Source organism: Antechinus flavipes, chromosome 3 (genome assembly GCF_016432865.1).
Source record: "Antechinus flavipes isolate AdamAnt ecotype Samford, QLD, Australia chromosome 3, AdamAnt_v2, whole genome shotgun sequence".
NCBI lineage: Eukaryota > Metazoa > Chordata > Mammalia > Dasyuromorphia > Dasyuridae > Antechinus > Antechinus flavipes.
In genome coordinates this window covers 635143964-635168187 of record NC_067400.1, presented here as the reverse complement: position 1 = coordinate 635168187, position 24224 = coordinate 635143964, and the positions used below count along the sequence as shown (strand labels likewise).

The window sequence follows — 24224 nt, the reverse complement described above, 5'->3', positions numbered from 1 at the left end:
CTCCTCCTGGGCTGCTCCAGGCAGAGGAATGCTGGGCATGTGCTGCCAGCTCAGCCCCAGGCAGGCCCACCCTGAGTGAGCATGGTACCCCCCACCTCCCAGCGGGCGGGCAGTGTGTTTGCATGAGTGTAGACCATGTGTCTGTGCAGCCCCCGGCCTGTCCTTGCTGTGCCCTCAGGCCCAGATCCCCTCGTGTTCCGCCCCCCCGCCTCTGCCATGTGTGTAGGCCCAGATGCCATGTTTTACCCCCCCCCCGCCATGTGTGTAGGCCCAGATCCCCCCATGTCTCCTGCCCCTCAGTCCGGCTCCCGGCGCACCCCCAGCCCCAGAGCAGCAGACAGCAGACATGGGCACAGAGAGGGACCCTGCCCCTGTTGCAGGGGGAGGGGGCATTTATTAGAGACAGAAGCCACCGGCCTCAGCGGTTAGACTTGGCCACTCGCTCCAGCTCATCCTTCTTCTTGATGGCGTACGAGTTCGAGGAGCCCTGGGGAGGAAAAACAGGCAGGGTTGCTGAGGGGGGCCGCTCCGCGAGCGCCCCCAGCCCCCCCCTCCCCACCAGGGCCCCCCCCTCACCTTGGCGGCATTGATGAGCTCATCGGCCAGACACTCGGCGATGGTCTTGATGTTGCGGAAGGCGGCCTCTCGGGCGCCGGTGCACAGGAGCCAGATGGCCTGGGGAGCAGAGGGCGGTGAGCCTGCGGACCTGGCCTGGCATCCCCACCCCCACCCCCTTCCCGGCAGGGACCCCTACCTGGTTGACCCGCCGGAGCGGGGACACGTCCACGGCCTGGCGCCTCACCGTCCCTGCCCGTCCAATTCGGGTGGAGTCCTCCCGGGGCCCGCTGTTGATGATGGCGTTCACAAGAACCTGCAGTGGGTTCTGGAGACAGGAGGTGGCAGTTGAGGCCACGGGCCCCTCGGGCACCTGGGCCAGGCCAGGACCCTCTCCCCTTCCCCAGAGGCCCAGGAAAGCCTCAGGGGCAAAGACCCCCACCCGAGGGACAGCTCACAGGATGGGTGGGGGCCCCTCATGCCTCTCCTCTGAGCAGGGGGTGACTCCTCAAACACATCCTGTACCCCCAAATGCCTCTCCCGTGAGCAGGCCGATGATCTCTGCCAGGGACTGCCCAGCCACGCCCCCTCCAATATCTCTGGGGTGACCAGGCCGACGACACCTGACCACACCCCCACGGCTCTCCTGAGAGCGGGTCAGGCCCCTCCCTCCCGGGCCCCTCACCTCCCCGGTGAGCAGGTGGATGATCTCGAAGGCGTGCTTGACGATGCGCACGGTCATGAGCTTCTTGCCGTTGTTGCGGCCGTGCATCATCATGGAGTTGGTGAGGCGCTCCACGATGGGGCACTGGGCCTTGCGGAAGCGCTTGGCGGCGTAGCGCCCTGCGCTGTGGGGAAGATACTTGGCGTACTTCTCCTTGACTGCGATGTAATCCTGGCGGGCAGAGGACGGAAACGGGGCGCAGGGGTCAGAACAGCCCCGGGACCCCCAAATTGGGCTGGGGTGACACCGAGCCCCTCCTCCCCCGGGGGCTTGGCCAGGGGAGGCTCCTCACCTGCAAGGAGATGTCATTGATCTGCACGTCATCTGTGCTCCACTTGCCGAACAGCTTGATGTCCGGGGTCTCGGCCACGGCCGGCGCCGCTGTCTCCCACTCAGTCATACTGGGGGAAGGAGGGGTCCGAGTTATGGGGGGCCAGTGCTTCCAGTGTGGAGGTGCCTTCCTCCCCCCACTCACAAAGATTATTGGGGAGAACAGTCCTTCCAGTGTGGAGGTGCTTCCCCCATCAGATGACGAGTTATAGGGGGGCACTCCTTTCTGCATGGAGATACCTTTCTACCATCAGCAACGACAAGGTTGGGGGGGGGAAAGTCCTTCCAGTGTGGAGGTGCCCCCCTCCATCAGCTATGAGGGGATTATTGGGGGGGGGGAGAGCCCTTTCAATGTTTAGATGCCTTTCTCCCACCGCTCACTAAGAGGTTATTGGGGGAAAGAGTCCAGTGCAGCAGTATTTTGGGGGGAGAGAGAAAGTCCTTCCAGTGGGCAGTTGCCCTCCTCCCACTAGCCACAAGGAGGGACAGTGCTTCCAGTGTGGAGGTGCCTTCCTCCCCCCACTCACAAAGATTATTGGGGAGTACAGTCCTTCCAGTGTGGAGGTGCCCCTCCCTTCATTCAGAGAGAATCACTGGGGGGAAAGTCCTTCCAGTGGGCAGTTGCCCTCCTCCCACTAGCCACAAGGAGGGACAGTGCTTCCAGTGTGGAGGTGCCTTCCTCCCCCCACTCACAAAGATTATTGGGGAGTACAGTCCTTCCAGTGTGGAGGTGCCCCCCTCCATCAGCTATGAGGGGATTATTGGGGGGGGGGGGCCCTTTCAGTGTTAGGTGCTTATCTCCCACCGCTCACCAAGAGGTTATTGGGGGAAAGAGTCCTTCCAATGCACAATTATTGGGGGGGGTGAGAAACAGTGCTCCCAGTACTTAGTTGCCCTCCCCCCACTAGCCACAGGAGGGACAGTGCTTCCAGTGTGGAGAGTCCCCCCGCATCCATAGGGAATCACTGGGGGAAGTCCTACCAGTGCAGAGTACCTCTCCCCCACTGAGGTTATTGGGGGGGACCAGTCCTTCCCGTGTGCAGCTGCCCCCTCCTTCCATAGGGAATCCCTCCTAACAATGTGCAGTTGCCCTCCCCCCGCCAGGTACGAGGGTGTTGGGGGAGGGGGAGTCCTCCCAGGGGGGACATGCCTTCCCTCCCCAGCAAAGCCGCTGACCGATGGGAAACTCAAAGCCCGACCTTCCGGCCCTCTCCCGCGGGCGGCTCCGCTCGTGCCTCAGTTTCCCCCGTGCAATGTGTTGGGGCGGGGGGCACGGGGGGCGGCTGCCGCCGGGCAAAGGCGGCGCGAAGGCCCGCACTCACTCGGTCCTCGGTCCTCGGTCCACGCGGGGCAGGGGGAGGTCTCCGGATGCCGGGCGCGGGGGTCGCAAGTGCTGCCGCGTTTACTCCACGCGCCTCACTCAGGCGCCGGAACAGGAAAGAGGCCGCGCCCGCGGGGTCTCGGACTTTATATGAGCCGCGATTGCTTCCGGGTCGCCACCTAGGGACGACCGTGCGCAAGCGTATTGGGCAACCCGGAAAGGCCGGGAGCCCGTTCCTAATAACACGTGGGACACAGGCTTAGAGACTGCGCATGCGTCCGCGACTGGAGCCGCCGTTTGGAAAGCTTTATGCCCCAATTTCCCTGAGCCCCCTCCCCTGCTGCGTCACGGGCTTTCCCTCCTTCCTCCAGTGGCCCCGAGCCCCCGCCCCTGCAGGGCCCCGGGCCCCCCCTCCTCTCCGGGCCGCTTCCGGCCTCCGGCGCCGCACTGTGGTTTTCTGGTACCGCGCCGGGGGAGGTCTGGCGTCCGTTCTCCCGTCCCCCAGGAAGCGTGTATCGGGGGAGGGGGCGCCGGGGAGGGGTCCTGCCTTTGGGAAGCTCCCTCTCTAACCGGAGAGAGACGGACAAGAAAGAAGCGGCGAGAGAAGGCGTTGGGCAGGTGGGTCCTGGGCACCGGGCAAGGCGGAAGCTCGGGAGGCCAACTGGAGTTTCCCCCCATGAATGGGGTCTGAGAATTCCCTGGCTGCCCCCGGGGAGCTTTCGCAGCAGAGGACTATCGGGATCGTGGGGCTTCCTTATTCCAGCCCCGGTGCTTAGCTGTCTTTCTGCTGACGGTGGGATTTTCTTTTCTTTTTCTCTTTTTATTAATTAAAGTTTTTTTTATTTACGAAACGGATGCATGGGCAATTTTTCAGCACTGATTCCTGCAAAACCTTCTGTTCCAAATGTTCCCCTCCTTCCCCCCTCCCCTAGATGGCCGGTAGTCCAGTACATTAAATATGTTAAAATATATCTCAAACCCATTATGTGTGTACCTGTTTATACAATTATCTTGTGCAGCAAAAATCAGATCAAGAAGGAAGAAGAGAAACTGCAAAAGGAAACAAAATGCAAGCAAACAACAATGCTATGTTGTGGTCCACACTCGGTTCCCACTGTCCTCTCGCTGAACCATCGGAACTGGTTTGAATCCCCTCATTGTGGAAGAGAGCCGCGTGATTCGTGGTAGTCTCGCTGTGGTGTCCGATGATCTCCTGGTCCTGCTCATTTCGCTCAGCATCAGTTCTTGTGTTCCAGAACATTCCCGGCTTACCCAGCCCTTCTCCCCTTGATGGGCACCCACTCCGTTTCGGCCGCCACAAACACTGCAGCACATGCGGGTCCCTTTCCCTTGGGTGGTCTCGCTTTGGGCATAAGGGGTAGCACTGCTGGAGCCAAGGGTGCTTTGCAGGAGCAGTTGGATGACTTTTGGGCATCATTCCAGATTGCTCTCCAGAATGGCTGCATCTGTTCCCAGTTGCGCCGTTTTCCCGCATCCCCTGCGAGGTTAGATGGTGCTATTTTAACTAGGACTTGAAGGAAGTCAGGAGGGTCTCCGGTCCGCGGGAGCCCCCAGGCTCAGGCAGCGGCCGTTGGTTTCACTCTTCGGCCTCTGTCAGTTTCACTCTTCGGCCTCTGTCGGTTTCACTCTTCGGCCTCTGTCGGTTTCACTCTTCGGCCTCTGTCGGTTTCACTCTTCGGCCTCTGTCGGTTTCACTCTTCGGCCTCTGTCGGTTTCACTCTTCGGCCTCTGTCGGTTTCACTCTTCGGCCTCTGTCGGTTTCACTCTTCAGCCTCTGTCAGTTTCACCTTTGCATCTCTGTTGATTTCACCTGTGCAGTTTCTCTCCAGCGCGGCCCCTTGTCTAAGGTTGCCCACACCCCGGTACAGACCCTCATCACCTCACACCTAAACAACATCGACTGGGGATGTCTGCCGTCAGGGTCTCCCCACTCCAGTCAGTCCTCTCTGGCCACCAAAGTGACTTTTCCAAGGCACGGGGCTGCCACCTCCTTCCCGGTAAACTCCAGTGGCTCACCATCGCGTCCAGATCAACTGTAAAATGTTCTGTTTGCCATTCGAAGCCACTCTTAGTGTGCAGCTTCTTAGACCTCACTCCCAACTAAAACCCCGCCTTCTACAATGAGCTTTCCCAAGCCCTTGCTAATTCTAGATTCTTACGTGTTATTTCCTATTTAGCCTGTTTGCATGTATTTACATGTTTTCCCCGTGAGAATGTAAGCTCCTTGAAGAAAGGCACTGGTTTTCGTTTTTCTTAGCTTTCCCAGAACTTAGCACAGTGGCTGGCACATCCTCGGTGCTTACTGAATGCTTATTTACGATTGCTGTTATGATGGTAAAATTAACGTCAGCGTCTCGTGGAAGTAGATTGGATGTGGTGGGGAGCTGTTTTAAATCTCTCCCTTCACCCAGCCACCAAAGTGATTTTCCGAAGCTGCTGATGGGAACATGTACTCATTTTGCTCCAGAGGTTGATCAGGGTATACCGACTGATTGACAGGATCAGGAAAGGCTCTGTGTACGCTTTTCAGCACCCCATACAAGGACATGATGTTATTCAGGGCTTGTTTAGGGTAAAATGGCTTGTTAAAAACGCACCCAGCCCACTGTCCTTTCTCTTCCAGCATGGCCGCAAATCCTTTCTCTGTGGTCTAGTAGCAAGTGAATTAGAGCCGCAAGGCAGCCCCCGGGGGGGCTTCCATTTTATTCTTATCAAAACCATGCGAGGCTGGTGCCACCCCCATTTTATAGATGAGGAACCTGAGGTAGATGGTGGTTAAGTGTCCTGCCCAGGGTTATACAGCTGGGTAAGTGTCGGAGGCAGAATCGGAACTCTAGGCCTAGTAATGTTCTGTGGAGTGGACCGCCCAGCTGCTTATGAGCGCTGTGAACATCTTCCATGCTTCCTGGCTGTGGTTGGAAATTTAGAAGTCACATTAATGAAAATTGGATTGATTCTCCTTTTTAATTATTTTCCTTTGCCCCTCCCCCCCAAGATAATCCTGATCACAAGGAACAAAGGAGCAAGGTCTAAGACTGATGACAAACCACAGGCAATCCTCCCTACAATGTCACAAGCCCAATACTGGTGGTAGGCCAGCTTCTGCTGGAAGCCTCTGAGAAAGGAGAGCCCCCTGATCTCAGGTCCCACCCCATCGCGGCCTGTCCGCCAAGCCCGGAACGCACACTTCCCCACCTTTGTGCCTGAGGACGCCCAGCTTTCTTCAAAGGTCCCCTCGGAGGTTGAGATCCCAAAACGGGGGCTCTCCCTGCCCATCGAGAGCACGAGGCCTAGAGTGTGGCAAATGGGCCTTGGCTTGGGATGGGGGACAGGATGCCGGTGGAAAGCAGCTTGGCTCAGAGGACCCCGGAGGTTCTCTCTGAGAACCCCCAAGCCCTCTTCTTTCCCTTCCTCCTGCCTCTCCTCTTTCTTCTTCCCCCTCTTCCTCCCTTTCTTTCTCCCCTTTTCCCTCTTCTTTTTCTTTGTCCTCTCTTCCCCATCCTCCTCCTTTCTCCTCCCTCATTTCCCAGTAATCTTTCACTCTGGGGGCCCTTGGGTACACTCCCCTGCCCCAGAAACTGCTGTGGCTCCCTATTGCTCTGTGCAGAGGGTCATTCCTGCCTTGGTCATTTCTGTATTTGTTCCCTGGGAGCAGACTCCTTGTGGGGATGGGAAACTGGTGATATCTCAGAGGGGAAGAAGGTCCTAGGTTCAGAGGTTTGGGTGGGTTCGGAGATTGCCAGTCACCTTCGTCCTAGGGCAGCCACGGCTCCTCCCCTCTAGCTCAGCCCCCTCCCCGGTGCACCCCACGGCAGGCCCCAGCAGGGGCTGGGGCACCAATTTCTGTGCCATTCTTAGAGAGGAAGGTCAGGGCACAGAAGCGGGAAGACATTCCTCGCCCTTGAGGGAGGGTATCAAAGCTCTGGGAGAGGTGAGCGCCCCTGGGAGTCTCCAGGTTGTGAGCAGAAAGCAATGGAGCCAGCATTTATGAAGCGCCCACTGAGTGCCAGGCTCAGCGGTTCCAGGAGCAGTCTTTTCTTTGGGGAGTTGGGGGTGGCTAACTGTGGGTCCTTGTGTGGGGGTCTGGGGGCTCCATCTCCAGGCCCCGATGCAGCAGGAGGAGCTCAGAGTCCCAGGAAGTCCTTAGTGGTAGAGTGGGGAGGGGTACCTCCCCTGCTCTTCCCTGGGCCCAAGGGTCGCCCAGACCTGCCAGTTTCTCTGTGGCAGCGCCCCCACCCCGGGCACGATTGGCTCAGCTGTGTCTGTGTGACTTCCTGAGGGCACGGGGCTGCCTTTTTGGTCCCCTTCTCAGAAGCAAGCCCGGGTCTTGTACATTGGAGTCAGTCACTCGGGCAGTCCATGAACATATATTAAATGCTTACTGTGTGCCCACCCAGCAGTGGACGCTTAATACATGCACATTTATTGAATAGTGTTCTTTTGGGGGCCACTCCCTGTGATTGTCAGAAGGGAGAGGGGAAGGGAAAGCCTCTGCTGTCCTGACTAAGGGGGGACGGCCAAACATGGGGCCGCCCAGAGCCCCTGGCGGATTGTCGCCAGTCTTCACCCTATGCTGTTGAGACTGGACTTTTAGATGAAGAATCAGGGCAGCTGGGAATGCTGAGCTCCTGGGAAGGCCGGGGAGCACTTCCTTGAGGGCCTCCAGAGCACCTGTTCACTGGGAGAGACCCCGGACCTGGCACAGAGGGGCACCAGCGCAGGATTTGGGGCTGAGCCCAGATGGACGTTGGGACCTCGTCTCAGGATGCAGGCCCGGCTGCCGAGGCTACAGTGATGGAGGTCCTGGGGGTCCTGACTTACTCTCCAGTGAGCCTGAAGTCCTAAGGCCTTAGTGGGAAGGCCCTCCCATCCAGTCTACCACTGGGGGAGGTGGGGCAAGAGGGAAGGGACCAGGCTGCCCAGAGCCCCACATCCGAGGCAGGACTGGACCATCTCGCCTGCCGTCTTCCCTTAGTTTGCCCATTGTCCTGGAGTCGCTAGGACCGAGTTCAAATGCAGCCTGTGGAAAGGGGAGAGTTTGGGACAAAAGACAGCGAGTTCCTTTAAGGAGACTGGGACAAGATTGCCTAAAGGTCACAGCGATTTTCCAGCCATCCAGGGTTCGAATCCAGGGCCAGGCTTCTCCCTAGAAGTACTGCGCTCCCAGGCTGCCATTCCTGAGAAGTGGCGGCCGTCCCAAACCCTCAGACACCCTCGTCACAGCGGGCATTTAGGGTCAGGGTGAGAGTCGGAGCCGCTCTGTGCTCCCTTTGGGGCTTTTCTTGGCAAAGCTGCTACAGCACTTTGCCATCTCTCCATTAACAGAGAAGGAAACTGAGGCAAACGAGGTTAAGCGATTGAAAGGCAATCTTTTTCTCAGGTCCAGATCAGAGGTCAGCCTCGTAATCATGTGCGCTCCTTGGGAAGTGCCCTTACACTGCTTCTGCCCGACTTCCCAGAAGCCTCCAAAAGAGATGCTGCCATCTGGGCTCCTCCGGGACTTGCCTTCAGCACTGGCTTTCCCCCATCACAGCCTTCTTCCTACCCTGCAGCCTTCCTTACCGCCTGTGCTCGCTCTCCTGTGGGCAAGCGCTAGTTGTCGGGTCCCAAGGGGGTTTCCGAGCTGTAAGTCAGGAGGGCTCTGAGATGGCGGGGCGCCGGGACCCGGGGCCGGCTGCCGCTCCCTCCCTCCTTCCCCCCTACTCCAAGGGATCCGGGGCCGGCTGCAGCTCCCTCCCTCCCACCTGCTCCAAGCGGGAGCGCGGGGCGCCGGGACCCGGGACCGGCTGCAGCTCCCTCCCTCCCACCTGCTCCAAGCGGGAGCGCGGGGCGCCGGGACCCGAGGCCGGCGGCAGCTCCCTCCCACCCTCCCACCTACTCCAAGGGACCCGGGGCCGGCTGCGCCTCCCTCCCTCCTTCCCCCCTACTCCAAGGGATCCGGGGCCGGCTGCAGCTCTCCCTCCCTCCCACGTGCTCCAAGCGAGAGCGCGGGGCGCCGGGATCCTCTTCAAGGGGGAGCGCGGGGCGCTGGGATCTGGGGCCGGCTGCCGCTCCCTCCCTCTCATCTGCCCCAAGCGAGAGCACGGGGCGCCGGGACGTGGGGCCGGGCTGCTGCTCCCTCCTTCCCCACTACTCCAAGGGATCCGGGGCCCACTGCCGCTCTCTCCCTCCCTCCCACCTGCTCCAAGCTGCTAACAGGCGCCGCCCTCCCTCGGAGGGCTCTTCCCCCTGCCTCGGGCTCACCTGCTGGACTTTCCTGACCACATTTCCCCCGTTCTCGGCACTTAGCGGGCCTCTACGCTGGCGCTCTGGCCTCCTGTCCCATCATCCCGAGCGCTCCCCCTTTTCACACCTTTCCCTTTAATCCCAAGGCCACCTATGTCTTGTTGACTATGAGGGCTGATGGGGGAAACTGGGGCTCCGGGCTGTTCAAAATGGGGGAAAAGGAGCATGCACTGAGCGCCTACCATGTGCCAGGCGCTGCGCTAAGCATTTTATAGATATGCTCCTACTGATCTTCACAACAACTCTAGGAGGGAGTTGCTATTATCCCATTTTACAGTCGAAGAACCTGAAGGAGACAAGCTCCGTGACTTGTTCAGGGTCACACAAAATATAGTATCCGAGGCTGACTTTGAACTTGGGTCTTATTGAATCAAGCAAGTGCTCTATTCACTGTGCTTCTTCACCACCATATTTGTATTCCTAGTGCCCAGAACACAGGTACTAAGCCAGGGCTGAGTTTCTGCCTCTGGAAGAATGAGAGGATTGGACCAGATGGACCTTCTTCTCCATGGTCCCCACCCCATTGCCTTGGACTCTTACCTGGAACTTCCTGACACTTTCCTGGAAGCAAGCAGTTCATGTGACTGCAGAATCAAGCTTGGGGAACAAGCTACCATCGTACCTTTGGCCAGCTCATTCCCTCTCTTCCTGCTTCAGACATCCTTCTCCTTTCCTTACTTGTCCCTGGCCTGTATGGATACTTCGACTTTCCTGGTTTCTTTCAGTTCTGTGATGCCCCTCCTGCTCCAGTGCTAGAGAATCAAGGACCATCAGGTGAGCCCAACCGTGATCCAGCATCAGAAAGTTCTCACAGGACAGAGACCCCTTTGAAGGGAGTGACTGGGAAAGTCTTCATGAGGGGCCCATGCCTTATAAAACATCAGAGGATTTACACTGGGGAGAAAACCAGGACTGCTCCCAAAGTGGAAATGCCTGCAGCCTTTGGGAAACAGAGAATTCAGCAGGGAGAGAAGCCCAGGGAAAGCACTGAGTGTCGGGGTTCAGTCCTTTCAGAATATCCACTCATTTTGGAGCGGAAATTTTGAGACTAGAGAAGAGTGGGCGGTTTTTGTCATTGGAGGAGTTGCCCAGCTAGACATACTTTCAGGAAAAATGAAGGGCATAGAAGGGTAGAGACAGAGGTCTGTCCAGTCCTACCAGGTATGAGCACTTGAGGTGTAGTGTCCCCAGAGATACTCCCCCCATGCAGTATCCCAGAGATGGGGGATGGCGTTTTATCCTTCCTGAAACAAAGGTGCTACCTACAGGGGAATGGAAAGCTGGGGGCCAGTGAACAGAGAAGTAGGGGACCCTTTTGTCAGGGAATAGAAACCATTTCTTTTGGGACTGTGACTCCAGGAATATTTTCCCTTGTCGATCTCTCCCAGGAGCTGCTCTCATCCTCTCAGAATCCTGGGAATCTGCTGTGTCCCCTTCTCCACCCCCCCTATACCCCCAGAGCTTTCCTTGTAATAAAGTAGTAAAGTAAAAAATAAGCCCGAAGGGTGGCTACATCCAAATCTCCAGCCTTTCCTGCTGGAAAGGTACCCTCTGCTCCCTGATACCTCCCTCAGCTCCCCTTTTTCCCCATCTTAGACAAACAGCTGTCTCTTTCCCCATCAGACTTATCCCAACCCATAAGTGGCCCCATTCTTTTCCATTTCCTGTATCCCCCCTCCCCCCACTGCCTGCCCAGGGCTCCCACCATCTCTCCTTGCCAAGTCTCGGCTCTCTCCTGAGATTTTGGAGGGCCTTTGAGGCCACCTGGACCCCCTGTAGGTATTGCAGACTCACCAGGTATGAGAAAGAAGTCTCTGCCTCTGTAACCCTAACTCTCCTCACCAGTTACATGGAAGTTTCTTAAGGGCAACAACTGTCCCAGGATTTCCAGAATAATTTCATCATTCTGAAATTAGGGTGTCCTTCCTGTTCTTCGTTCACGTGACAACCTCAATGACAAGCTGAGGAGGCCTTGGGTGGAAGTGGAAGAGACTTTCACAAGAAACTTAAATGGGTAGAGAAGGAGAGAGACAAGCACAGAGAGACAGCCAGAAAAGGGAGAGAAACAGAGACAACCAGATGGCAGATGAATAGATGGGTGATAAATTGGGAGATTTGCAGATAGTAGAAAGGTTATTCAGTTTGAGGTTTATAACCTGAGAGGTGGGTGATGCTGGATTTATTGATAGATGACAAACTGCTGGCAGGTTTATGGATACCTGATGGAGTTTGGTGATGTGCATCTCTGACACTGAGTGAAAATTCAAATGGGCTGCAGGGTCCGTTCCAGCTCACCCTACCATGGTTGCTGCCATCTTGCACCGAAGGGAGGTTTGGCCCCTCCAAGATCAGGCAGTTCCACAGGTCTCCGGCACGATGAGGATGCTGCCATCGTCTTAGGCCAACCTACCCAAAGGAGCCGGGATGGGGTGGGAGGCTCGGCTGGGCGAGAGTCTGTCTGCCAATGGAGGCTCAGATTTCATCCCAAGCCAGCGAATGAGCTTGCTCGTCTTCTGCATGCTCCCATGTGAATATGAGCACTGAATGACTCTCCATCTTCATTTACAGTAGTTCATCCCCTGCACATTATGAAGGCCTCTTGGCCTTGCCCATTCAGCCTCCACATCTCTCCTTGTTCTATCCCTTTTTTCTCCACTGCCACAGAGGATGATCCGTGGGGCCTCCAGCCTTTTTTTGTTTCTCTGCTGGATTAAGGCTCAGCCTCCTGTTTGCTTTCTCTGCTTCTGACCCTTCACACAGTCCCACATGGTCTTTCTAAGGCACAAATCAGACCATGACCAGCTTTGCATGTCCAGAAGCCTCCTTCAACAGCTCCTCTGTGCCTCTGGGATCAAAGGGAGGATTGCTCCTCAGCCGTGATCTGCCTCCCAATCACCTTTCCAAACATACCTCAGTTTCATGTACTCCAGGTTCCAGCCAAACCCACCATTCTGATTCTGGCCTTGTGTCCCTTTGCCCTTGGCCCAGTGTCCCCCTGCCTGGAGCACCCTCTCTCGGTGTCTTTGCCATTGGACTCTGCAGGTGACTCTGAGAGTCAATGATGGTAGCCTCCTCTGGGAGGCTCCTTCTCATTCCTTTCTTAGGGAGGCTCCTTGTTGCCTTCTCCAGGAGTCTCCTCATTGCTTCCTCAAGGAGGCTCCTTCTCATTCCTTTCTTAGGGAGGCTCCTTGTTGCCTTCTCCAGGAGTCTCCTCATTGCTTCCTCAAGGAGGCTCCTTCTCGTTGCTTCCTTAGGGAGGCTCCTTGTTGCCTTCTCCAGGAGTCTCCTCTTTGCTTCCTCAGGGAGGCTCCTTCTCGTTGCTTCCTTAGGGAGGCGCCTTGTTGCCTTCTCCAGGAGTCTCCTCTTTGCTTCCTCAGGGAGGCTCCTTCTCATTGCTTCCTCCGGTTATTCCCAGTGTCTTGTTCTTCCTCCATTGTGCTTCCGCTCTCTTTTTCTTCCTCTTGCCATGCTTGTGCTGATGTTTCAGGTATCCTCCTTGAATTGAAGGGATTTTTTCTTTGCTTAGTAAAGCTTAGCGTCCAGACTGGAAAAGTGCCGCTTAAGGAACAGGCTGAGGCCGGCTCTGGCCGTGGTGCTGAGATCAGCAAAGCAAGCCAATGGAAGCTCCCAGAGAAGGAGTTCAGGGGACTCTGCCGTGTAGGGCGTGGCCACCCAGGACTTGCCTGCCAGGATACTGAGGCAGGAGATGTGCGTGTTGGAGCAGGATGACCAGAGCCTCCCCCTTCACAGATGATGAAAATAAGATAGGAGGGGAAGGAGGCACCCGGGACCTGCAGAACCCTAGCCCATAGGGATCCCACTCACGCCAACAACCTCTTTCTTTCTAAGGAGGTTGATGACAGATTTATTGATAGATGACAAACCGATGGCAGGTTCCCAGATACCTGATAGAGTTTGGTGATATGCATGGCCTGGGCAAGGTCCCAGGTGGGAGGGAAAGTGGAGAGGGTCACAGATGGGCATCCAAGTAAGTCAGCCACTCAATAGTGAGTAACTCAATAAGCATTTATTAATAGTCTCTTGTATGTCAGGCACCATACTAAGTGCTGCGGAAATAAAGAAAAAGGAAAACACAGTTCCTGCCCTTGAGGAGCTCCCGAGCTCATAAGAGAAGGCAAGCAGAGAGACAAATAAGAGGCAGGATAAATGAGAGAGAATTCCCAGAGAGAAGTCACTGGAATTAAGAGAGACGAGGAAGGGCTTCCTGCATAAGGTGAGATTTTAGCTGGATTCTGAAGTGGATCGGGGAAGTCAAGAGACTGAGATGGAGAGTGTTCTGGGCATGAGGGACAGCTGGCTGGGGAAAAGGAGTCTACGGGTGAGGAACAGTACAAAAGCCAGTGTGACTGAATCAGAGAGTTGGAGGACAGGGAAAGAAGAAGGGATCAGAAGACTGAAAAGGTCAGGAAGGGCTTCGAATGTCAAGCAGAGGATTCGGTCTTTGGTTCCTGGAGGTGATAGGGAGCTACTTTACTTAATGGAGTGGGAGGAATTACATAGTCATTCCTGTGCTTTAAGACAAAGGGATTCACATGTGCAAAAATGTTTGTGGCAGCCCTTTCTGTGGTGGCAAGGAGCTGGAAACTGAAGGGATGCACAACAGCTGGGGAATGAGTAAATAAATTGTGATAAGTGAAGGTAATGGGATATTATTGTTCTATAAGAAACGATAGAGAATTGACTGAAATGTATAAGAATCCAAGCCATTCTCCAATTGAGAAACGGTCAAAGTTTATGAACAATTTTCAGATGAAGAAATTAAAACCATTTCTAATCATATGAGGTGCTCTAAATCATTATTGATCAGAGAAATGCAAATTAAGATAACTCTGAGATATCACTACACACTCTCATATTAGCCAAGATGATAGGAAAAGGTAATGATGAATGTTGGAGATGTGGGGAAACTGGGACACTGGTGCATTGTTGGTGGAGCTGTGAATTGATCCAACCCTTCTAGAGACCAATCTGGAACTATGCCCCAAAAGTTATCAAACTGTGCATCCCCTTTGATCCATCAGTGCTACTACTGGGCTTATACCCCAAAGAGATACTAAAGAAGGGAAAGGGACCTGTATGTGCCAAAATGTTTGTGGCCGCCCTGTTTGTAGTGGCTAGAAACTGGAAAATGAATGGATGCCCACAATTGGAGAATGGCTGGGTAAATTGTGGTATATGAATGTTATGGAATATTATTGTTCTGTAAGGAATGACCAGCAGGATGCTTTCCGAAAGGCCTGGAGAGACTTACAGGAACTGATGCTGAGTGAGGTGAGCAGAACCAGGAGATCATTGTACTGGCAACAACAAGATTGTGTAACGATCAGCTCATGGCTCTTTTCAACAATGAGATGATCCAGGCCAGTTCCAAAGAGCTTGTGATGGAGAGAGCCATCTGCACCGCAGAGAGAAGGGTGGGAACTCAAGGAGGCTCACAACTCAGCATTTCTACCCGACAATAACCAAATCCCGAAGGAAAGAAAGCAAGTTTGGTTTAAAACAGCCACCCTGGGGCAGCTAAGTGGCCACCAGCCCTGAAGTCGGGAGGACCTCAGACACTTACACTTCCTAGCTGTGTGACCCCGGGCAAGTCACTTAACCCCCACTGCCTGAGCAAAACGCAGAATAGCCACAAAGGGGCGCCCTCTCTGGAGTCGGGCACCCCCTTACAGGGGAGGGGGTCGGGCGGCTCCCGTGGGCTCGGCGGGGGCCACAAGCCTCCCTCAGGAGGCTGTAATCCTTGCCCAGGGTCACCGACGGGACGCGAGGCAGCCCGAGGAGAGCCTTTGGGGAGAAGCTGGCCCTGCGAGCCCTTCTGGGCGGCCTGTAGTGAGGCTTCCCTTCTGGCTGGCGCGGGGAGGATGACCGGCTCAAGGCCCCGGACTTGCTGGGGGGGAGACGGCAGTTCCCCGCCCCCTCCCTCCCCCCCAACAAGGAGAAGCCCCCGCAGGCTTCTCTGCCCAAGCCCCGGAGAAGAAAGCGAGAAGCGCGGCTTGTGGGGCGGAGGGCGCCTCCCAGCCCAGCTCTCCCTGCGGGAGAGGCCCTGGGCGACCCCGCAGCCCGAGGCAGTCCGCGGGGGACGGGAGGGAAAGGGAGGCAGGATCGTCCAGGGCAGCCCCGCCCCCGCCCTCCAGGGCTCGCCCCGGGGAGGGAGGGGCGGGCGTACCTCCCCTTCCCAGAAGCCTCCACGCTGGGGCTGGAGGATTCGAGACATTTGGTCCTCCCGACCGCCCAGAGCGGCCCGGGACCGGGACAGCGGTAGAGGGGAAGAAGGGGGCCGACAACGGCGCTAGAACTTGAAGTGACGTCACCAAAAGGCGGGGCTCAGGAGGAGAGACTTCCGGGCGGCGCGGGAGAGGAAAGATTGAGGTGAGGAAAGCGCGAGAGGGGGCGGGGGGCTCTCTGTGATTCTGTCTCTGCATCTCCCTGCATCTCCCCATCTCTGTGCATCCGTGTCTCCACATCGCTTTCTTTCTGCATCTTCCTGTCTCTGCGCATCCCTGTCTCTGCGTGTCTGCGCATCCTCCTATCTCTGCAGCTCTTTCTCCATCTTTGTGTATCTCTCTGTCTGCATCTTCCTGTCTCTCTGTCTCTGCGTCTCTTTATCTCTGTATCTGCCTCTCCCCAGTTCTGCATGTCTCTGTATCTCCTTGTCTCTCAATCGGCCTCGGTTATCTATCTCTGCATCTTTTTATCTCTGTCACTGCATCCCTATCTCTGTATCTCTGTCTCTGCACATTTCTCCCAGCTGCTGCCCCCTCCCCTCCCAGCCCTGTTGCGTGGGCTCAGGCCCTCCCTCCCCCCTCCCCAGCCCTGGGGAGCCACCAGTAACCTTGCATTTCTCCCTGTCTCTTCAGGCTTGCTGTGCCAGAGCCTCTGCTGCCTCCGGGAAGGATCATGTCTGCAGGGTGGGGGGCCACAGCCCCCCAGGACCCCCAGACCGCCCCCTGGGGTCCCTGGAAGCAGGAGGCCCCCGCCTGGGGCCGGCTCTTCCGGACCTTCCGCTACCAGGAGGCAGCGGGTCCCCGCGAGGCTCTGGGGCGGCTGCGGGAGCTGTGCTGGAGGTGGCTGCGCCCGGAGAGCCTCAGCAAGGAGCAGATGCTGGAGCTGCTGGTGCTGGAGCAGTTCCTCAGCGTCCTGCCCCCAGAGATCCAGGCCTGGGTGCGAGAGCAGTGTCCTGAGACTGGCGAGGAGGCTGTGAGCCTGGTGGAGGGCCTGCAGGTGCGGGATGCTGGGGCTGAGGCAGTGTGGGAGGGGGGCTGCACTGAGCCCCAGAGAGCCCCGCCCCACATCCCGCCTTCTTGGTCTCCAGGTCACGGTCGGTGCACGTGGGGAGAAGGCGCAGGTGGAGGAGACCCCCGAGGTGCCTCAGCCGGACGCCAGGGTCAGCGGCAGCTCCGCGTGGCCCAGTTCTCCCGGGCCGCTGGGCCATCTCCTGGGACGCCCACCAGGTACGTGGGTCACTCCTGCCGTTAGCCCCTTGTTCCAAAGCCCCGACCGCCCCTCCCGGTGGCCTGTGCCAGGCTCCGTGATAAGTGCGTTACAGCCGAGGAAATTGAGGCAGACAGAGGCGCAGGGACTTTGCTCAGCCACATCGCTACAAAGAGTCAGAGGCTGTGGGGGGTGGGGGGAGGCGGGAGCCACCTCCCTGCCTCCTACCAGGTGCTGAATTCATTAATTTTGGTTAATACCGGAGGATCGACTGCCGGGAGGGGGTGGATGGGGGAGCAGCCCGGACTAGCAGCGAGCCACCTCCGGCAAATTCCTACCCCTGAGCCGGGGACCCCGCCCAGAAGGGGTGGGCACGCACCTCCCCCACACTGTGGGCTCTCCTCCCACTTCTACTCATCTACGTCAGTTTCCATCCCAGTCTGGGCTTATCTTCTAGCTCTTACCTGTCCTAGGGCCGAGTCGCAGAGTGCTCCTACTAGGGCAGGGCCACACCACAGGCTCCTCCTCCAGGTTAGGGCGGGACCATGCCGCAGGCTCCTCCTCCAGGGAGAGGGTGGGGCCACGCCACAGACTCCTCCTCCAGGGAGAGGGTGGGGCCACACAACTGGCTCCTCCTCCACGGTTAGGGCAGGGCCACGCCACAGGCTCCTCCTCCAGGGAGAAGGTGGGGTTACGCTGCAGGCTCCTCCTCCAGGGAGAGGGCAGGGCCACACCACAGGCTCCTCCTCCAGGTTAGGGAGGAGCCATGCCACAGGCTCCTCCTCCAGGGAGAGGGTGGGGCCACGCCACAGGCGCCTCCTCCACAGTTAAGACAGAACCACACCACAGGCTCCTCCTCCAGGTTAAGGCGGGGCCATGCCACAGGCTCCTCCTCCACGGTTAGGGCAGGGCCACGCCACAGGCTCCTCCTCCAGGGAGAAGGTGGGGTTACGCTGCAGGCTCCTCCTCCAGGGAGAGGGCAGGGCCACACCACAGGCTCCTCCTCCAGGGAGAGGGTGGGGCCACGCCACAGACTCCTCCAGGGAGAGGGTGGGGCCACACCACTGGCTCCTCCTCCACGGTTAGGGCAGGGCCACGCCACAGGCTCCTCCTCCAGGGAGAAGGTGGGGTTACGCTGCAGGCTCCTCCTCCAGGGAGAGGGCAGGGCCACACCACAGGCTCCTCCTCCAGGTTAGGGCGGGACCATGCCGCAGGCTCCTCCTCCAGGGAGAGGGTGGGGCCACGCCACAGACTCCTCCTCCAGGGAGAGGGTGGGGCCACACCACTGGCTCCTCCTCCAGGGAGAGGGTGGGGCGGGGCTAGGCCACAAGCTTCTCTTACTGAGTGGGGGCCAGCTGCAGGCTCCTCTTCCAGGACCAACCCTCAGATTGGGGGGAGAAGGCGGGGTCAGGTAGCCTGCAGTCTCCTTCTCTGAGGTGGGGCCATCCTCCAGAGGGCCAGGCCGTAGACTCCTCCTCTAGGGAGAAGGTGGGGAGGGGCCAAGCCATAGGCTCCTCCTCCAGAGGGGTGGGACTAGGTTGCAGGTTCCTTCTCTAGGGCTGGGGTGGGGCCAGACTCCTGGTCCTCCAGAGAGAGGGCCAGCCTTCAGGCTCCTGAGAGGTGGGGTCAGGCAGCAGGCTCCTCCTTAGGGGCGGGGTCGGGCTCCCTGCTGCTCTTCACTGGCTGGGTAGGCGTGGCTAGCGCAGCAGCACCGCCTCTCCTTCCCTGGGAGGACCGTCCCTACTGAGGCTGCTTCCCCGGGGCCTCCCTGGCTGACCCAAGGGGCCAGCCCGAGGTCGATGGCGGCAGGCCTAAGTCTAGGTGTGGACATGCCCTTAGTGACAGTCCTCTGGCTGAGGCTCACTGGCGGGCCCAGCTTCCGGGGCCTGGCCAGGACGGAAACAGTGGGGGAGACCAGGCAGGGGCTCCCCTAACTCACCCGGTCTGCGGTGACGGTGTTTGTGGGAGGGGGCTGGCCCAGGGTGCCCAGGAGGAGAGCTGGTGGTTGCCCTCCCCGTAGCTCGGCCCCATGGCGGAGGGCCCCCTTCTGCTCTGATCTCTGGTGTCCTCTCCAGTCCAGCCGCTCCAGGCTGCCGGTCAGCCCTTGGTCAGGGGGTGACCCGTACAATGAGCTTCTTCCTGCGTGCCCTACCCGGGGCCTTGGAGCTGTTGTGGACAAAGCACACACAAGTCCTTATGCTCTCTTTGTTTTTCCGCCTAATTTCCAGTTTCCACCTCTGAGGTGGCCATCAGTCAGGAAGGAGGGGACAAGCCGGGGGCTCTGGACCTGCCTGGAGACGCAGGTGGGTGAGGGAGGAAGGGGGGCGTCCCTCAGTGGAGCCACTGCCAGGGCCCCTTTGTCCCCTCTCCTTTCTGAAGGCCTTTGGCCCCCCCTGACCCTTTCCCTCTTGTGTGCCTCAGATGCCTCCATTCCAGGGTTCCCCATGTGAACACCCCCGCTCATCACCCTCCTCTCCCGGCTGTCATTGCCCTTTGTGCTTCAGCGTGGCCCCCAACGCGGGGCCAAAGAAACATTGGCCATTTTTGTTTCTACTTTCAGGTTGTGGGACGGAGACCAAGGGCCAGAAATGGGCTCCCAAGCAGGAAGTGTCCGAAGAAGAGTCACAGGCAGGGGGGTGGGAGGCTTCCCAGGGGGTGCAGCGGGGAGGAGCCTGGGATTGTCTGGGGGGGCCCTTCCTGGAGGAGGAGCTGAAGAGGTCCCCGTCTTCGGAAAGAGATTTCAGGAAGCCTCCCCCCGAGAGGGCCGAGAAGGCGCGGGCCCACCTTGGGCAGGGCGGGGAGCCGGGTCGGGTGGCCCGCAGGCGCCGGACCAGGGCAGCCAGACCTCACGAGTGCGAGCTGTGCAATCAGAGCTTTAAGGCGGGGGCCGAGCTGAGCAAGCACCAGAAGCTCCACGCGGGGCAGAAGCCTTGCAGGTGCAAAGAGTGCGGAAAGGTGTTCAGCCAGAGCTCCTACCTCCTCCAGCACCAGAGAGTCCACACCGGCGAGAAGCCCTACCCGTGCCGCGAGTGCGGGAAGGCTTTCGCCTGGAGCTCCAACCTGATCCAGCACCAGAGGATCCACACGGGCGAGAAGCCCTATGAGTGCAGGGAGTGCGGGAAGGCCTTCCGGGCGCACTCGCAGCTCATCCACCACCAGAAGATCCACACCGGCGAGAAGCCCTACCAGTGCAACGAGTGCGGCAAGTCCTTCGGCAGGAGCACCACGCTCATCCAGCACCAGAGGATCCACACTGGCGAGAAGCCCTACCAGTGCAAGGAGTGCGGGAAAGCCTTCAACTGGAACTCCAACTTCATCGAGCACCAGCGCATCCACACCGGGGAGCGGCCGCACGAGTGCAAAGAGTGCGGGAAGGCCTTCAGCCAGAGCTCCAACCTCATCGAGCACCTCAAGATCCACACGGGGGAGAAGCCCCACGAGTGCCGGCAGTGCGGGAAGGCCTTCATGAGGATCTCCGGCCTGCGGCAGCACCAGCGCATCCACACCGGCGAGAAGCCCTACCCCTGCCACGAGTGCGGGAAGACCTTCCGCGAGAGCTCGCAGCTCATCCAGCACCAGCGGATCCACACTGGGGAGCGGCCCTACGAGTGCCCCGAGTGCGGGAAGGCCTTCATCCTGATCTCCAACCTCACGGAGCACCAGAGGATCCACACCGGGGAGAAGCCGCACGAGTGCCCCGAGTGCGGGAAGGCCTTCAGCCAGCGGTCGAACCTCATCAGCCACCAGAGGATCCACACCGGAGAGAAGCCCTACGAGTGCGCCGAGTGCGGCAAGACCTTCAAGGGCAGCTCCGGCCTGGTCCACCACCAGCGCATTCACACGGGCGAGAGGCCCTACGCGTGCAACGAGTGCGGGAAGACCTTCCGCGGGAGCTCGGAGCTGAGGCAGCACCAGAGGCTGCACTCCGGGGAGAAGCCCTTCGTGTGCAGCCAGTGCGGGAAGGCCTTCGTCCGCAACTCGGAGCTCAACAGCCACCGGCGGATCCACACCGGGGAGAGGCCCTACAAGTGCGGCGTGTGCGGCAAGCCCTTCAGCCACCGCTCCAACCTCAACGAGCACCAGAAGAGACACGCGGGGCTGCCGCTGAAGCCGTGATCCGAAGGCTGGACGCAGGCGCCGAGGGGCGGCCCCCTCGTGCGCACCAACGGAGGCGGGAACCCTGGCGGCCGGTTCCTTCCACCGGGAAATGCTCGAAGGACAACGCGTGGGAAGGGTCCCTCCTTGGGCCCGGGTCAGCGAGCCTCCGGAGCAAGGACGCCGAGCAGCTCCCCTCGTCCCTCGAAGCCCTCTTCCACAGGTAGGTTGGCTGCAGCCGGGGAGCCGCCTCCGAGGAAGGGGCGGCCCCCATTTCCCCTCGGGCATCGACTTGCGCTTCCTGTGTATCTTCCCGGGGACCGGGTTAACCGTAGCCGACTCCCAAGCTTTTTCCCTGGGGAGCTGCCTAGGGATGTCTCCGGAAGCAAGGGAGTCGGGAGCCAATCGCGGCCCAGGGTTTCGGTTATCGCTGACTTTTTTGGCCCGCCTTAGAGCACTCAAGATGCCTTATTGAGCCCCAGACCAGCCCTGTGAAGCAAGTCCTACAGATTTATCCCCGCTTTACAGACAGGAGAGCTGAGGCTCAGGGCAGGCGCCTTCCACCATGCTGCCCAGCCCACCCCATGTCTGCGTCCCTCGCTTTCTGTTAGCTTACCTGCCTTTTCCAGGTTATTGTCAGGCAGGAAGGGGGCTGGGAGACCCCAGCAGGCCCCTCCCTCCCTCCGGCCCAGCTTCCTCCTTCGTCCCCTGCTAGCCAGCCCCAGCGGGCCCCAAGCTTCTCCGGAAGGGCTCTCAGGCAGAGCCCATCCCCTCCCTCTCACTCTTTGTCTCAGGAATTCAAGCTCAGTGGAGCGGCTGCTTGGCTCGGCCCCGCCTGGGAAGGTGGAGCCATTCCTGCCCTCGGGGAGCTTCGCTTTAGGGGAGGGGACATCGTTTCCAGGGATGGAGGGGCGGGGAGGGATGGGGCCTGAGCCAATTGGTGAAAGGGGCGAGGGGCAGCTGAGCAGGAGCTGGCCACTGCGCCCCCGGCATCCCCGGCCCTCAGGGCCCCAGACCGCACTTTGGGCGGGTCACCCCCAGCCCCGCCCGGTTCCCGCCTCTGGAAGGGGGCTCTGTATTTCTGCCAGGCCAGATAGGAGACCCTCCTCTTCGATCCCAGCTGCCATCTGGGCTTTAGGGGCTTTTTTGCACTTGAGTGGTTTTTCCCAATCACACGGAAAGAGCGTCTTCGATATTCATTTGTGTCCAATCTGGATTTCCAGATTTCTCCCCCCATCCCTTCCTCCCTCCTAGACGGCCGCAGCCTGACACAGGTCATCTGCCCCCGTCCCACCCGACTGCACCCGCTGGGAAGGGATCAGAACAAAAGGGGAACCTGAGCAGAGGGAGCCGGGTCCCCTTGGAAGCCAGTGGCCCATTCGGCCCCTAGGGATCGCCTCAGGGCGACCCGTTGCTGAGGAGAACCCAGTCATCATCACATAGTTTTGGGGGCCGGGCTCCCCAGGTCTCACTCAGCACCAGCTCCCGGAAGTCTCTCCTGGCTTTCCGGAAATCCCTGGGTTCTCTGTTCCTCACAGACCCCCACTTGTCGGGCCATCGTCCAGCGGATGGGGGCCCCCCAGAAGGAGGCGCTGCGGCTGTGTCCGTACAGGGGGCCCCTTCCCTATGACCTCTGTGGCCCTGTCTGTGCGGGTGGCCCCTTCCTTTTCCTATGACCTCTTGGGGCTGGAGCAGGGCGGCCCCTTGTCCCGGCCTCCTGCCTGGGCCCTGCCTGCAGTCTCTACTCCGATGCTTGGAACACAGTCATTTCCCTAATGTGCCGGTGCGCCAAGGAGCCTCCCATGAGCCCCCTGAGGCCCCCAGGGTCCGACTCCACTCCTCCCCTCAGCCCTGCCTTCCTGTCTCCCTCCCCGGCCGCCTGGAAGCTCCCACTCCATGGCAAGGCCTGGGCAGAGGGCACAATGTGGAGAAAGGAGCTGGGCCTCCGTGGCCGGTCCTGCCTTTCCCTGTGGCCCGGGACCTCGCTCCTGGGTCATTCCCTCCCAGTCCTCAGTCTCTCGGGGTCACATCTTCTTGGCCGCAGACGCCCCAGTTTGATCCTGTAGGTCTGCACCCATTTGTTCCCCACCATGTGCCCTGGTGGCCACCCTCTTCCCAGACCCCGGCAGTAGCTGCTGTCTGGGGGCTCAGTCTTTCAGGGGCTCAGCCCGTTTTCTCGTGGCCTGCTGCCACTGCAGCTTAGAGGGCAACAGCTCCTCCTGGCTCTGTCCCACAGATAGCTCTGGGGGTGGGGAGTCCAGAGTGGGGGGTATTTTGGGGGGAACAGCCACCACTGTTCCCAGAGGCCAGAGAGTCCAGAGACTTGAGGGAATCCCAGAGGCCAGAGGGAGTCCTGGAGGCCAGAGAGAGTCCAGAGGCCGGAGGGACTAGCCCCATCTCTCATTTGGGCTTCTGTCCGCTGGGAACAAGTCACGCCGTTGTTGATTTTTGTCTCTACCCCGATCGCAGGCAGATGATTGGTGGAGGCGGACCGGACCGGTGAGGACCCTGGCGTGCCAGCCTGACGGTCACCAGAGCAGCGGACACAGCTAGGTGGGCCTGAGGAGGGGCCGGCAGGGAGTGGCCGGAGGCTGCTTGGAGTCTGGTCTGGTGGCTCTTGGAGGACAGGGCCGGTCTCCCCTTCTCAGTAAGCGTCCTCGGTGCCGGCTGGTTCTTCCCTGGGGACTCCTCATGGCCACCCCTAGAACTCTGGGCCGCGCCTGGCTCCCACTGCGGCCGGAGGGTCAGAGGGCAGGCCTCGTCGGCGGCTCCCCTTCGAGCTCGGGGCTCGGCAAGGCCACGGCCCTCCCGCCTGTGTGCCAGAAGGTGCCCTTTGGGAGCAGTGGGTGCCAAGCCCTGGCCGGTAGCTGCCCGACGTGACTCGCACCCGGAGGGCTGGGCTTGGGGCCGCTTTCCTCGGCCGAGGAGAACGCCATCGTCAGCAGCCGGGACACGAAGCAGGAGGCGTGTGGGCAGACGGGGAGTCAGGCCCCGCTCCCAGGCTGGAGAAGGGCCACTGACCGAGGAGGCCCCTTCATAGTCTCAGGCTGCATCCCTTCCCCCAAATCCCAGGCAATGCCTGAGCCTTCCTTGGGGGGTCCTGTGGGGGGAAGCCATTGCAAAGGGGGGACGGGGGTGCATGGCAGAGAATCCCGTGTGTCCGACCACCCAAGGCCTTGGGGTGTCCTGCTGGGGAAAGCCGTGGGCAGGATGTGGTAACTGGGTGCGGGCGGCCAGGAACCATCTCACTGCGTCCCCCTCACGAGTGGTGGGTGGCGCTCACCCTAGGGTGCCAACTGCGCCCGAACCCGGGGACCCACGCCCCAAATCGGAACTGCTTGCTGAGCCTGATGCAAATCCCCTTGGCAGCTCCTCCTCCCTTCGCCTTCTGTAATGACCGGGGAACCTTTGGGGGTCCTTGGGAGGTCCGCTGAACAGTCT

At 59.4% G+C, this 24224-nt stretch overlaps 3 protein-coding genes across 5 annotated transcripts; 2 read left to right on the top strand and 1 right to left on the bottom strand.

The window, feature by feature from the left end:
* Positions 1-351: 351 nt before the first annotated feature.
* RPS5 (ribosomal protein S5) lies at positions 352-3057 on the bottom strand. The gene is made up of 6 exons (XM_051990438.1): positions 2932-3057; positions 1572-1680; positions 1241-1450; positions 755-883; positions 577-675; positions 352-487 (listed from the first exon to the last, which is right to left on the bottom strand). The coding sequence occupies exons 2-6, from the start codon at positions 1677-1679 to the stop codon at positions 419-421; spliced, it is 615 nt and encodes a 204-aa protein (XP_051846398.1). The 5' UTR covers position 1680; positions 2932-3057; the 3' UTR covers positions 352-418.
* Positions 3058-15251: 12194 nt separating this feature from the next.
* LOC127556887 (zinc finger protein 497-like) lies at positions 15252-20904 on the top strand. 3 transcript variants are annotated; one of them, XM_051990389.1, is made up of 5 exons: positions 15252-15626; positions 16115-16478; positions 16570-16708; positions 18917-18991; positions 19249-20904. In XM_051990389.1, exons 2-5 carry the CDS (start codon positions 16155-16157, stop codon positions 20802-20804), a joined length of 2094 nt encoding a protein of 697 aa, XP_051846349.1. In that variant the 5' UTR covers positions 15252-15626; positions 16115-16154; the 3' UTR covers positions 20805-20904. The 3 variants fall into 3 exon arrangements, with proteins under 3 accessions (XP_051846349.1, XP_051846348.1, XP_051846350.1); XM_051990388.1 differs by having other exon boundaries at positions 15252-16478; XM_051990390.1 differs by lacking the exon at positions 18917-18991 and having other exon boundaries at positions 15253-16478.
* On the top strand, positions 16715-18910 carry LOC127556913 (basic salivary proline-rich protein 1-like). The gene is made up of 2 exons (XM_051990432.1): positions 16715-17440; positions 17661-18910. Exons 1-2 carry the CDS (start codon positions 16977-16979, stop codon positions 18121-18123), a joined length of 927 nt encoding a protein of 308 aa, XP_051846392.1. The 5' UTR covers positions 16715-16976; the 3' UTR covers positions 18124-18910.
* Positions 20905-24224: the final 3320 nt, after the last annotated feature.

What these genes read in the sequence shown, in the direction of transcription:
- LOC127556913 (XM_051990432.1), top strand. Translation starts at nt 16,977, where the DNA reads ATGGGGGAGCAGCCCGGACTAGCAGCGAGCCACCTCCGGCAAATTCCT. An exon ending in ACCACAGGCTCCTCCTCCAG is followed by an intron (nt 17,441 to 17,660) that starts GTTAGGGAGGAG and finishes CTCCTCCTCCAG; the next exon opens with GGAGAGGGCAGGGCCACACC.
- RPS5 (XM_051990438.1), bottom strand. Translation starts at nt 1,679, where the DNA reads ATGACTGAGTGGGAGACAGCGGCGCCGGCCGTGGCCGAGACCCCGGAC. An exon ending in TCAATGACATCTCCTTGCAG is followed by an intron (nt 1,451 to 1,571) that starts GTGAGGAGCCTC and finishes TCTGCCCGCCAG; the next exon opens with GATTACATCGCAGTCAAGGA. An exon ending in TCCACCTGCTCACCGGGGAG is followed by an intron (nt 884 to 1,240) that starts GTGAGGGGCCCG and finishes TCCTGTCTCCAG; the next exon opens with AACCCACTGCAGGTTCTTGT.
- LOC127556887 (XM_051990389.1), top strand. Translation starts at nt 16,155, where the DNA reads ATGTCTGCAGGGTGGGGGGCCACAGCCCCCCAGGACCCCCAGACCGCC. An exon ending in GCCTGGTGGAGGGCCTGCAG is followed by an intron (nt 16,479 to 16,569) that starts GTGCGGGATGCT and finishes CTTGGTCTCCAG; the next exon opens with GTCACGGTCGGTGCACGTGG. An exon ending in TCTCCTGGGACGCCCACCAG is followed by an intron (nt 16,709 to 18,916) that starts GTACGTGGGTCA and finishes CCTAATTTCCAG; the next exon opens with TTTCCACCTCTGAGGTGGCC.